The sequence below is a fragment of the Oncorhynchus nerka genome, linkage group LG3 (genome assembly GCF_034236695.1).
Source record: "Oncorhynchus nerka isolate Pitt River linkage group LG3, Oner_Uvic_2.0, whole genome shotgun sequence".
Lineage (NCBI taxonomy): Eukaryota > Metazoa > Chordata > Actinopteri > Salmoniformes > Salmonidae > Oncorhynchus > Oncorhynchus nerka.
In genome coordinates, this window is record NC_088398.1 from 51,091,728 (window position 1) to 51,104,946 (window position 13,219).

General features: G+C 46.7%; 1 protein-coding gene across 1 annotated transcript; it reads right to left on the reverse strand.

Moving 5' to 3' along the window:
• Positions 1-6,967: 6,967 nt before the first annotated feature.
• LOC135565659 (putative methyltransferase DDB_G0268948) lies at positions 6,968-13,202 on the reverse strand. The gene is made up of 7 exons (XM_065013237.1): positions 12,214-13,202; positions 10,123-10,336; positions 9,170-9,330; positions 8,345-8,558; positions 7,982-8,082; positions 7,529-7,666; positions 6,968-7,338 (listed from the first exon to the last, which is right to left on the reverse strand). Exons 2-7 carry the CDS (start codon positions 10,219-10,221, stop codon positions 7,248-7,250), a joined length of 804 nt encoding a protein of 267 aa, XP_064869309.1. The 5' UTR covers positions 10,222-10,336; positions 12,214-13,202; the 3' UTR covers positions 6,968-7,247.
• Between the last annotated feature and the right edge of the window lie 17 nt (positions 13,203-13,219).

The following is a 13,219-nucleotide window of genomic DNA, read 5'->3' on the forward strand; positions in this document are numbered from 1 at the left end:
TGACTCTGACCTGTAAGAGATGTGAGGGGCGGTGACTCTGAACTGTAAGAGATGTTAGGGCGGTGGCTCTGACCTGTAAGAGATGTTAGGGGCGGTGACTCTGACCTGTAAGAGATGTTAGGGGCGGTGACTCTGACCTGTAAGAGATGTTAGGGGCGGTGACTCTGACCTGTAGGAGATATTAGGGGCGGTGACTCTGACCTGTAGGATATGTTAGGGGCGGTGACTCTGACCTGTAAGAGATGTTAGGGGCGGTAACTCTGACCTGTAAATGATGTTAGGGGCGGTGACTCTGACCTGTAAGAGATGTGAGGGGCGGTGACTCTGACCTGTAAGAGATGTTAGCGGCGGTAACTCTGACCTGTAGGAGATGTTAGGGGTGGTGACTCTGACCTGTAAGAGATGTTAGGGGCGGTGACTCTGACCTGTAGGAGATGTTAGGGGCGGTGACTCTGACCTGTAGGAGATGTTAGGGGTGGTGACTCTGACCTGTAGGAGATGTTAGGGCGGTGACTTTGACCTGTAGGAGATGTTGGGGCGGTGACTCTGACCTGTAAGAGATGTTAGGGGCGGTGACTCTGACCTGTAGGAGATGTTAGGGGCGGTGACTCTGACCTGTAGGAGATGTTAGGGGCGGTGACTTTGACCTGTAGGAGATGTTGGGGGCGGTGACTCTGACCTGTAAGAGATGTTAGGGGCGGTGACTCTGACCTGTAGGAGATGTTAGGGGCGGTGACTCTGACCTGTAGGAGATGTTAGGGGCGGTAACTCTGAAATGTAAGAGATGTTAGGGGCGGTGACTCTGACCTGTAGGAGATGTTAGGGGTGGTGACTCTGACCTGTAGGAGATGTTAGGGGTGGTGACTCTGACCTGTAGGAGATGTTAGGGGCGGTGACTCTGAACTGTAAGAGATGTTAGGGGCGGTGGCTCTGACCTGTAGGAGATGTTAGGGGCGGTGACTCTGACCTGTAGGATATGTTAGGGCGGTGACTCTGACCTGTAAGAGATGTGAGGGGCGGTGACTCTGAACTGTAAGAGATGTTAGGGGCGGTGGCTCTGACCTGTAAGAGATGTTAGGGGCGGTGACTCTGACCTGTAAGAGATGTTAGGGGCGGTGACTCTGACCTGTAAGAGATGTTAGGGGCGGTGACTCTGACCTGTAGGAGATATTAGGGGCGGTGACTCTGACCTGTAGGATATGTTAGGGGCGGTGACTCTGACCTGTAAGAGATGTTAGGGGCGGTAACTCTGACCTGTAAAAGATGTTAGGGGCGGTGACTCTGACCTGTAAGAGATGTGAGGGGCGGTGACTCTGACCTGTAAGAGATGTTAGGGGCGGTAACTCTGACCTGTAGGAGATGTTAGGGGTGGTGACTCTGACCTGTAAGAGATGTTAGGGGCGGTGACTCTGACCTGTAGGAGATGTTAGGGGCGGTGACTCTGACCTGTAGGAGATGTTAGGGGTGGTAACTCTGAAATGTAAGAGATGTTAGGGGCGGTGACTCTGACCTGTAGGAGATGTTAGGGGCTGTGACTCTGACCTGTAGGAGATGTTAGGGCCGGTGACTCTGACCTGTAGGAGATGTTAGGGGCGGTGACTCTGACCTGTAGGAGATGTTAGGGGTGGTGACTCTGACCTGTAGGAGATGTTAGGGGTGGTGACTCTGACCTGTTAGAGATGTTAGGGGCGGTGACTCTGACCTGTAAGAGATGTTAGGGGCGGTGACTCTGACCTGTAGGAGATATTAGGGGCGGTGACTCTGACCTGTAGGATATGTTAGGGCGGTGACTCTGACCTGTAAGAGATGTGAGGGGCGGTGACTCTGACCTGTAAGAGATGTTAGGGCGGTAACTCTGACCTGTAAAAGATGTTAGGGCGACCTGTAGGATATGTTAGGGCGGTGACTCTGACCTGTAAGAGATGTTAGGGCGGTAACTCTGACCTGTAAAAGATGTTAGGGCGGTGACTCTGACCTGTAAGAGATGTGAGGGGCGGTGACTCTGACCTGTAAGAGATGTTAGGGGCGGTAACTCTGACCTGTAGGAGATGTTAGGGGTGGTGACTCTGACCTGTAAGAGATGTTAGGGGTGGTGACTCTGACCTGTAGGAGATGTTAGGGGCGGTGACTCTGACCTGTAGGAGATGTTAGGGGCGGTAACTCTGAAATGTAAGAGATGTTAGGGGCGGTGACTCTGACCTGTAGGAGATGTTAGGGGCTGTGACTCTGACCTGTAGGAGATGTTAGGGCCGGTGACTCTGACCTGTAGGAGATGTTAGGGGCGGAGACTCTGACCTGTAGGAGATGTTAGGGGTGGTGACTCTGACCTGTAGGAGATGTTAGGGGTGGTGACTCTGACCTGTTAGAGATGTTAGGGGCGGTGACTCTGACCTGTAAGAGATGTTAGGGGCGGTGACTCTGACCTGTAGGAGATATTAGGGGCGGTGACTCTGACCTGTAGGATATGTTAGGGCGGTGACTCTGACCTGTAAGAGATGTGAGGGGCGGTGACTCTGACCTGTAAGAGATGTTAGGGGCGGTAACTCTGACCTGTAAAAGATGTTAGGGGCGGTGACTCTGACCAGTAGGAGATGTTAGGGGCGGTGACTCTGACCAGTAGGAGATGTTAGGGGCGGTGACTCTGACCTGTAAAGAGATGTTAGGGGCGGTGACTCTGACCTGTAAGAGATGTTAGGGGCGGTGACTCTGACCTGTAAGAGATGTTAGGGGCGGTGACTCTGACTTGTAAGAGATGTTAGGGCCGGTGACTCTGACCTGTAAGAGATGTTAGGGGCGGTGACTCTGACCTGTAAGAGATGTTAAGGGCGGTGACTCTGACCTGTAGGAGATGTTAGGGGTGGTGACTCTGACCTGTAAGAGATGTTAGGGGCGGTGACTCTGACCTGTAAGAGATGTTAGGGGCGGTGACTCTGACCTGTAGGAGATGTTAGGGGCAGTGACTCTGACGTGTAAGAGATGTTAGGGGCGGTGGCTCTGACCTGTAGTAAGAGATGTTAGGGGAGGTGACTGACCTGTAGGAGATGTTAGGGGTGGTGACTCTGACGTGTAAGAGATGTTAGGGGCAGTGACTCTGACCTGTAAGAGATGTTAGGGGCGGTGACTCTGACCTGTAGGAGATGTTAGGGGTGGTGACTCTGACCTGTAGGAGATGTTAGGGGTGGTGACTCTGACCTGTTAGAGATGTTAGGGGCGGTGACTCTGACCTGTAAGAGATGTTAGGGGCGGTGACTCTGACCTGTAGGAGATATTAGGGGCGGTGACTCTGACCTGTAGGATATGTTAGGGCGGTGACTCTGACCTGTAAGAGATGTGAGGGGCGGTGACTCTGACCTGTAAGAGATGTTAGGGGCGGTAACTCTGACCTGTAAAAGATGTTAGGGGCGGTGACTCTGACCTGTAGGATATGTTAGGGGCGGTGACTCTGACCTGTAAGAGATGTTAGGGGCGGTAACTCTGACCTGTAAAAGATGTTAGGGGCGGTGACTCTGACCTGTAAGAGATGTGAGGGGCGGTGACTCTGACCTGTAAGAGATGTTAGGGCGGTAACTCTGACCTGTAAGATGTTATGTGACTCTGACCTGTAAGAGATGTTAGGGGCGGTGACTCTGACCTGTAGGAGATGTTAGGGGCGGTGACTCTGACCTGTAGGAGATGTTAGGGGCGGTAACTCTGAAATGTAAGAGATGTTAGGGGCGGTGACTCTGACCTGTGGAGATGTTAGGGGCTGTGACTCTGACCTGTAGGAGATGTTAGGGCCGGTGACTCTGACCTGTAGGAGATGTTAGGGGCGGAGACTCTGACCTGTAGGAGATGTTAGGGGTGGTGACTCTGACCTGTTAGAGATGTTAGGGGCGGTGACTCTGACCTGTAAGAGATGTTAGGGCGGTGACTCTGACCTGTACTCTGACTTGTAGGATATGTTAGGGGCGGTGACTCTGACCTGTAAGAGATGTGAGGGGCGGTGACTCTGACCTGTAAGAGATGTTAGGGGCGGTAACTCTGACCTGTAAAAGATGTTAGGGACTCTGACCAGTAGGAGATGTTAACTCTGACCTGTAAAGAGATGTTAGGGGCGGTGACTCTGACCTGTAAGAGATGTTAGGGGCGGTGACTCTGACCTGTAAGAGATGTTAGGGGCGGTGACTCTGACTTGTAAGAGATGTTAGGGCCGGTGACTCTGACCTGTAAGAGATGTTAGGGGCGGTGACTCTGACCTGTAAGAGATGTTAAGGGCGGTGACTCTGACCTGTAGGAGATGTTAGGGGTGGTGACTCTGACCTGTAAGAGATGTTAGGGGCGGTGACTCTGACCTGTAAGAGATGTTAGGGGCGGTGACTCTGACCTGTAGGAGATGTTAGGGGCAGTGACTCTGACGTGTAAGAGATGTTAGGGGCGGTGGCTCTGACCTGTAGTAAGAGATGTTAGGGGAGGTGACTGACCTGTAGGAGATGTTAGGGGTGGTGACTCTGACGTGTAAGAGATGTTAGGGGCAGTGACTCTGACCTGTAAGAGATGTTAGGGGCGGTGACTCTGACGTGTAAGAGATGTTAGGGGCGGTGACTCTGACGTGTAAGAGATGTTAGGGGCAGTGACTCTGACCTGTAAGAGATGTTAGGGGCGGTGACTCTGACCTGTAGGAGATGTTAGGGGCAGTGACTCTGACGTGTAAGAGATGTTAGGGGCGGTGACTCTGACGTGTAAGAGATGTTAGGGGCAGTGACTCTGACCTGTAAGAGATGTTAGGGGCGGTGACTCTGACCTGTAGGAGATGTTAGGGGCAGTGACTCTGACCTATAGGAGATGTTAGGGGCGGTGACTCTGACCTGTAGGAGATGTTAGGGGCGGTGACTCTGACGTGTAAGAGATGTTAGGGGCGAATGGCTCTGACCTGTAGTAAGAGATGTTAGGGGAGGTGACTGACCTGTAGGAGATGTTAGGGGTGGTGACTCTGACCTGTAAGAGATGTTATGGGCGGTTACATGCTCCAGGGCCACCTCCTGCTGGGCAGGTCTCATGGCGGTCCCCAACACTGAGGAGAAGTGAGGAGGCCAGGAGCACAGTACCCTGACCCACAGACTACATCTACTTCCAGGTCAAAGGGCTGCAGGGCAGAGGCCCACCGACTTGGGAGCCAGACCCAGCCAATTAGAATTTGTTTTTCCACACAAAGAGCTTTATTACAGACGGAAATACTCCTCAGTTTCATCAGCTGTCCGGTTGGCTGCAGGTGAAGAAACCAGATGTGGAGGTCCTGGGCTGGCGTGGTTACACATGGTCTGCGATTGTGAGGCCAGTTGGACGTACTGCCAAATTCTCTAAGATGACATTGGAGGCAGCTTATGGTTTAGAAATGAACATTCAATTCTCTGGCAAAAGCTCTGGTGGAGATTACTGCAGTCAGCATGCCAATTGCACACTCCCTCAAATCTTGAGACATCTGTGGCATTATGTTGTGTGACAAAACTCCACATTTTAGAGAGGATTTATATTTTCCCCAGCACAAGGTGCATCTGTGTACTGACCATGCTCTTTAATCAGCTTCTTGTTATGCCACACCAGTCAGGTGGATGGATTATTTTGGAAAAGGAGAAATGCTCACTAACAGGGATGTAAACTAATTTGTGCACAAGACTTGAGAGAAATAGGCATTTTGTGGGTATCAAATATTTCTGGGATCTTTTATTTCAGTTCATGAAACCAACACTTTACTTGATGCGTTTATATTTTATGTCCACAGAAGACTGTAACCATATCATCTGAGCATGCATATTCCATGATATTTGATTTAAGAAAAACAAACGGTCTGTATCCTGTGTAACAGGTATATGTCACGACTACCTTCTCTTCAGGAAGGACAAGGCCTCTTCAATGAGCTGAGACTCTGTATTTCCAGTAGGAGGCAACATGCACCTTACCTTCAAACAGATGTCGTGCCATGCCACTGAGCTATACTACAGGAGAAAACAGGAATACAAAAGGTTTTCTCCAGCCCAGAAAGAGACCTGTTTCTCTTACAGATTTTACTAAACTCATGCAAGCTTTCTTTCTCACTGGGTTGTGGAGGCTACGTTAAGGAATGTGATCACACACACACTACCTCACTCATCGCAGGAGATTATCTTTCTTCATAGGGCCAGTTCCAGGGAAACCACTAGGTGCTTGGCCAGGCTAGTATGAGACAGGCCCCAGATAGAGAGAGGAAGGGGCAGAGCAGCAGCTTCATGGGAATGTGTGTTTGCGAATGAGGCTGGGCTCATGGGGTCAAAGAGGGCTGTGTGCTGTGTCAGAACCAATAAGAAGTCCCATGGAGATGGGATGGGGGAAGGATCATAAAATTGTTTTCCTATGAGATGCTTTCCTTGTTGTGATTGATGTGGGAAAATACAAAAGCCTGATGAGTTCAGTCTCCTTACTCAGATAAAAACCTTATTCCAACTGATCACTGAGCCATAGATCAACAACAACAGGCTTTATCCTGAGCTGCACTACCACTAGATCATTGAAAGAGTTAATCATAAACAGTCAATGTCTGAAGGACTGGTCCAAGAACCGATTAAAGGTCTTCTCAAAGTTTGCATGATGTTGTGAATTTGGTTGAACACATGCATACAGCATTTATTTTTATTTTTAAAGAACATCTGGGGCAGTGTGGCTACGTTTAGACAGGCAGCCGAATTCTGATGTTTTCGCATCAGATCTTTTCACATCAGGTCTTTTTCAGATCTGATCTGATTCCTCAAAAGACAAATTAGTGAAAAAGTATCAGAATTGGTCTGCCTGTCTAAATGCAGCCTAAGTATCAAGTGTCTCAGACCAGGATCAGATCCCTGTTGTCCATGTTATATTTTTCATTGTGATCTAAAAGGCAAAACCGATCCTAAAATCCACACCCCTAATATTACTCTGAGACACTTGATACGGCCCTGAAGTTAAATAATATTCAACATTTACAATTGTGTCTACAGACACATTTTATTGTCAATCTCAGGCAAGGAAGATACTAAATGTGGCAAGCATTTTGATAATGATGTGACTAAGGTGAATAGTTTGCTCTACATTACAATGTATAATAGAAAAGAGCAGACAAAACCAAAGGGACTTCAATGACATCTTATGTGAACAGAATAACATTCCTAGTAACAGCTTGAACATGATTCACACAAGCCTAAACACAAGCTTAAGAAACATCTGTCTACACACAAACACATTCACACTGTAAAGAGTGTTCACTCCGGTTTAGACGCCAGGACACAGAAATACTCCAGCGTCACTTCCATGAGTGTGTCTGGTGATGTGACTCCCATCTCCTTCAGAAACCTGCAATATGACGTCAATATATTTGATAAAATAATTCCATGTCGGATGGACCATAAAAGTGACATGGATGACGTTTTGTATTTGTTCAATCATTTGTTTAAATAATCTCATTAGTTCATTCATTCACCCATAATCCATTCATCCATCCATTCAGTCATTCATTCATCCGTTGATTGATCAGGGTTGTTACCTGTCAAGTGTTCTCTGCAGCAGTGCGGTGGCAGCATCAGGCTCGGCCCTCTGTAAGGCCTGGTACATGGAGAAGGACTCCATGAAGCCCACTATGTTCCTCACTGAGATCTGCTGCTTCAGTGGGATACACTCAATTCTGAAAGAAGAACAGATACCCACACACTGTTGAATTGAGAGGAGAGTCATAGTGGATGCCCTATTTACCCAGGGGGGCCACGAGGTTTAAGTCAAGTAAGTCATAATATTGAATACTCCTGCAGTTTATTGAGAACAACATTTGATTTTGACCACCTGTGAGTCACTAGGTGTGAGTGCATTACTTCTGTATATATATATATATTTAATTCTCAAATAGAAACTCAGAGACACAGGGTCAAAGTCACACCATGAGAAATGTTTTAATGTGTAACAGGCTGTTCTACTGGGTTCTCACAGAGGCTGTATGAGTTACCTCTCTTTGTCAGGGAAGGGGATAGCAGTGTAAAGCTCCTGTAGTTTGGTGTTGGCCACTGCTACCCGTGTGCTGGTGTATGGTAACAGCACCTTCTTGAACTGGGGATAGCAAAGTCAAATCTCAGTCAGGAAACAGTCAGGAAACTTGGTACTTATATCAAACAAAGAATTGTGAGGGTCTGTTGTATCATACAGGTGAGCCCATGGACATTTTTTTTTTAAATCACAAGAGAAATGTCTCAATATGGCAGCAAACAAAAATGTTGTAAGCATACTGTACATGAAAACAACAATTGTACTTAGTACCCAATGAAAATAAACATATGACACACTAAACCAATTAAGTAGCATTGGTTTTCACCTCATCACAGATGTCAGTGAGTCTGTCCCCACATGAGCCGTAATGGAGTCTGAAGTTATCAGCAAAGCCAAGCAGAGCCATGCAGCCACAAGGCTTCAGGACCCGGCCTGCCTCCAAGAGGAACCGCTGCTGGTCAAACCAATGGGCCGCTGAGGCTGCAGTCAGTAGGTCCACAGAAGCATCCGGAAACGGCAGCTCCTCAGCTGTCCCTTTCCTGTATAGTAAGTATTAAGACACAGCACCAAATATTGAGGATTTCTACATAAACTAACATATTAACTAGGGGCCTATTGAAAGTGAGAAGCTACTGCTGACCTTTGTCCTGAGTGTAATTGACCGTCTCTGCAGATTGTCATCACTGTTTTTAAACAACATACACGTTGGTTTACATTTTCTCCCATTCAAAATCCTATTATCCCTAAACCCTAAATCTAACCCTAACCCTTAACCCTAATTTTATATGAGATTTGGTTTAAGGTTAAACCTTTTACTCCCAGGTTGTGTTTTATGATTGTCTTCCTCCTGCTTTTGAATTGTTGTGGGTGACCCCTCAGAGCTCTCGGCCTCTCATGTCCTCCCACTTTCTCCAGACTGGTCAGAGGTGCAATAGGCCCGTGCAACCCAAGGTTTGACACCAATACAAAAATAAACACTCTTAATCCCTAAACCCTAACCAAACTCTAAAATAGCAATTTTTCTTAATGTATGAGAAACGGAGAAATGTCCCCACTTATCACATTTTTCATTGTTTTACTATCCTTGTGAGGACTTTTGGACCTCAAAAGGATAGCAAGGCTAAACACACACATACACACGTTCAAATACCTGTAGGTGATGTTGTTGAACCCTGTCACTGCCCTGGCCTCCTCCAGTTGGCACTCGCTGATGTCGATGCCCACCACCTCCTGGAAGTGTGGGGCCATCAGGCGTGAGTTCTGCCCTGTCCCACAGCCCAGGTCCACAGCTAGGGCATGAGGCTGGACTTTCTAAAGAGGGGGGACCAGTGAGACACTATATATCTAGCCTTCACTAAAGGAGAGTGATAGCTAGTGAGTGTAAATGTGATGTTCAATACAGATAATATACAGTACCAGTTAAAAGTTTGGACAAACTAACTCATTCAAGGGTTTTTCTTTATTTTTACTCTTTTCTACATTGTAGAATATTAGTGAAGACATCAAAACTCTGAAATAACACATATGGTATCATGTAGTAACCATAAAATTATTAAATACATCAAAATATATTTTATATTCAAAGTTGCCACCTTTCGCCTTGATGACAGCTTTGCTCACTCTTGGCATTCTCTCATCCAGCTTCACCTGGAATGCATTTCCAACAGTCTTGAAGGAGTTCCCACATATGGAGTGCAAATGAGCTATCTTCTGCATACCACCACCACCTTGTCACAACACAACCGATTTGCTCAAACACATTAAGAAGGAAAGACATTTTACAAATGAACTTTTAACTAGGCACACCTGTTAATGTAAATGCATTCCAGGTGACTACCTCATGAAGCTGGTTGAGAGAATGCCAAGAATGTGCAAAGCTGCCATCAAGGCAAAGGGTGGCTACTTTGAAGAATCTCAGATATATAAAACATGTATTTATTTGTTTAACACTTTTTTGGTTACTACATGATTCCATATGTGTTATTTCATAGTTTTGATGTTTTCACTATTATTCTACAATGTAGAAAATATTAAAAATAAAGAAAAACCCTTGAATGGGTTGGTTTGTCCAAACTTGTACTGTATATTAAACTCTGGTCTCACCTTCCTTTCCAGGTAATGCAGGATGATGTCTCTGATCTCCTCTGGGGGTACAAAGCGGTACCTCTGGTAGATGGAGGCATGGTGTTTCTCCTCAAACATCCGGTAGGTTATGGTGCTCTGCTGTCGTCTGCTCCGCTAGCCTAGTGCTCCTTCCAGCTTGCAGTGACTCAGCAGAGACACAGACACAGAGACTGATCTGCTCCTTCACTAGGATCTGTCAATCATTACATGGATAGAGGAGAGATAATGTATATAAAGAGGGGTATAGAGGAGGCTAATGTTAGTAATCACTTAGTCACATAAAGGAGAGGTTAAAAGATCTACTATGACAACTGGGCTGCTAATTTCAAATAACTTGTCACCTCCACTACAGGAAATGGCAAAACAGCAAGAACCGATGGGAACCAGGCTAGAATTTGCATACGACTTTGTGGTTTCGTTCCTGAGATATAGTTCAGATGACACTGTTCCAGAATAGTATCAGTAGTTGTAGCTTTTATGTTTGGTCATTACAGGAAGACGTGCAAAAGTTTGCGCAGACAAGGGTCCCATTGTCCGGTTTGGCCCTTGGCCTATTTTCACTGTATCCACATCAACAAAAGACTTTAACCCTACAGTCCTCTCTCCCATGACATTGTGGTACTGTTACATAAGGCAAGACTGTTCTGAGTGAGACGGTATTGGTAAATCCATGTCAATTTCACCCTGAATAAAATGATTTTGTACCTACAAGTCTAGTAGGCCTACTTATAAAAAACAAATGATTTGACTGTAATGTAAAGGGTTTGAGTCCACGTTAGTGTCATTCAAAACAAAACATGACCCTCCAGTCCAGTGCACCTTCCTCCTCTCCCCTCTGGAGTTGGCTCTGACCTGTAAGAGATGTTAGGGGCGGAGACTCTGACCTGTAAGAGATGTTAGGGTGGAGACTCTGACCTGTAAGAGATGTTAGGGGCGGAGACTCTGACCTGTAAGAGATGTTAGGGGCGGTGACTCTGACCTGTAAGAGATGTTAGGGGCGGTGACTCTGAACTGTAAGAGATGTTAGGGGCGGTGACTCTGAACTGTAGGAGATGTTAGGGGCCGAGATTCTGACCTGTAAGAGATGTTAGGGGCAGAGACTCTGACCTGTAAGAGATGTTAGGGGCCGAGACTCTGACCTGTAAGAGATGTTAGGGGCCGAGACTCTGACCTGTAGGAGATGTTAGGGGCCGAGACTCTGACCTGTAAGAGATGTTAGGGGCCGAGACTCTGACCTGTAAGAGATGTTAGGGGCCGAGACTCTGACTTGTAAGAGATGTTAGGGGCCGAGACTCTGACCTGTAAGAGATGTTAGGGGCCGAGACTCTTACCTGTAAGAGATGTTAGGGGCCGAGACTCTGACCTGTAAGAGATGTTAGGGGCGGTGACTCTGACCTGTAAGAGATGTTAGGGGCGGTGACTCTGACCTGTAAGAGATGTTAGGGGCGGTGACTCTGACCTGTAAGAGATGTTAGGGGCGGTGACTCTGACCTGTAAGAGATGTTAGGGGCGGTGACTCTGACCTGTAAGAGATGTTAGGGGCAGTGACTCTGACCTGTAAGAGATGTTAGGGGCGGTGACTCTGACCTTTAAGAGATGTTAGGGGCGGTGACTCTGACCTGTAAGAGATGTTAGGGGCGGTTGCATGCTCTAGGGCCACCTCCTGCTGGTCAGGGCTCACGTCGGTCCCCAACACCGAGGAGGAGGCCAGGAGCATGGTGCCCTGACCCACAGCCTACATCTACTGCCAGGTCAAAGGGCTGCCTGCCCCTCTGTCAAACAGGACACATCAATGTCACACATGTCTGAGACATTGTTAGTACATGCAAACATTTTTAAAGGCATTAGAATGTAAATAGATCATCTTTATCTGTTACAAGAACTTTAAAAGCTGGAACTAAAACAGACACTGATATAATTCTGTAATGTTTCGCAATAATATTTTCCATTGACTATTTTACATCCACAGAAGACTGTAACCATTTAATCTGAGCATGCACAATCCATGGTATTTGATTTAGGAAAACCAAGTCTGAAAATGTGTAACAGGTATATGTCACTCCTACTTACTGTTCTCTTCAGGAAGAACATGACCTCTTCAATGAGCTGAGACTGTATTTCCAGTAGGAGGCAGCATGCTCCTTACCTTCAAACAGATGACAGGCCATGCCACTGAGCTATACTACAGGAGAAAACAGGGTTTACAACGGTATTCTCCAGCCCAGAAAGAGACCTGTTTTTCTTACGGATTTTAATAAACTCATGCAAGCTTTCTTTCTCACTGGGTTGTGGAGGCTACGTTAAGGAATGTGATCACACACACACTACCTCATTCATCGCAGGAGATTCTCTTTCTTCATAGGGCCAGTTCCAGGGAAACCACTAGGTGCTTGGCCAGGCTAGTATGAGACAGGCCCCAGATAGAGAGAGGAAGGGGCGGCGCAGTGGCTTCATGGGAATGTGTGTTTGCGAATGAGGCTGTTTATGAAGGGAGCCAGGGTTACATAGGGTCAAAGAGAGCTGTGTGGTGTGTCAGAACCAATAAGAAGTCCCCTGGAGATGGGACGGGAGAGGGAGGGATCAGGAACTTGCTTTACTATGAGGTGCTTTCCTTGTTGTGATTGATGTGGGAAAATACAAAAGCCTGATGAGTTCGGTCTTCTTACTCAGATAAAAACCCTATTCCAACTGATCACTGAGCAATAGATCAACAACAGGCTTTGTACTGAGCTGCACTAGTACTAGATCACTGAAAGAGTTAATTATTAACAATATCTGAAGGACTGGTCCAAGAACCGACCAAAGGTCTCCTCTTAGTTTCGTAACGTGATGAATTGGGTTGAACCCATGCATACAGCATATTAAAAAGAAACCATCAGAAAATCTGGGGCAGTATGGCTGTGTTTTGACATCAGATCTTTTTCAGACCTGATCTGATCGATCAAAAGACCAATTAGTAAAAAAAAATATCAGAATTGGGCTGCGTAAATTTCAATTGTCTCAGATTAGGAGTGCTAATCTTGGATCAGATACCCCCTTGTCCATGTTATATTTTTCATTGTGATCTAAAAGGAAA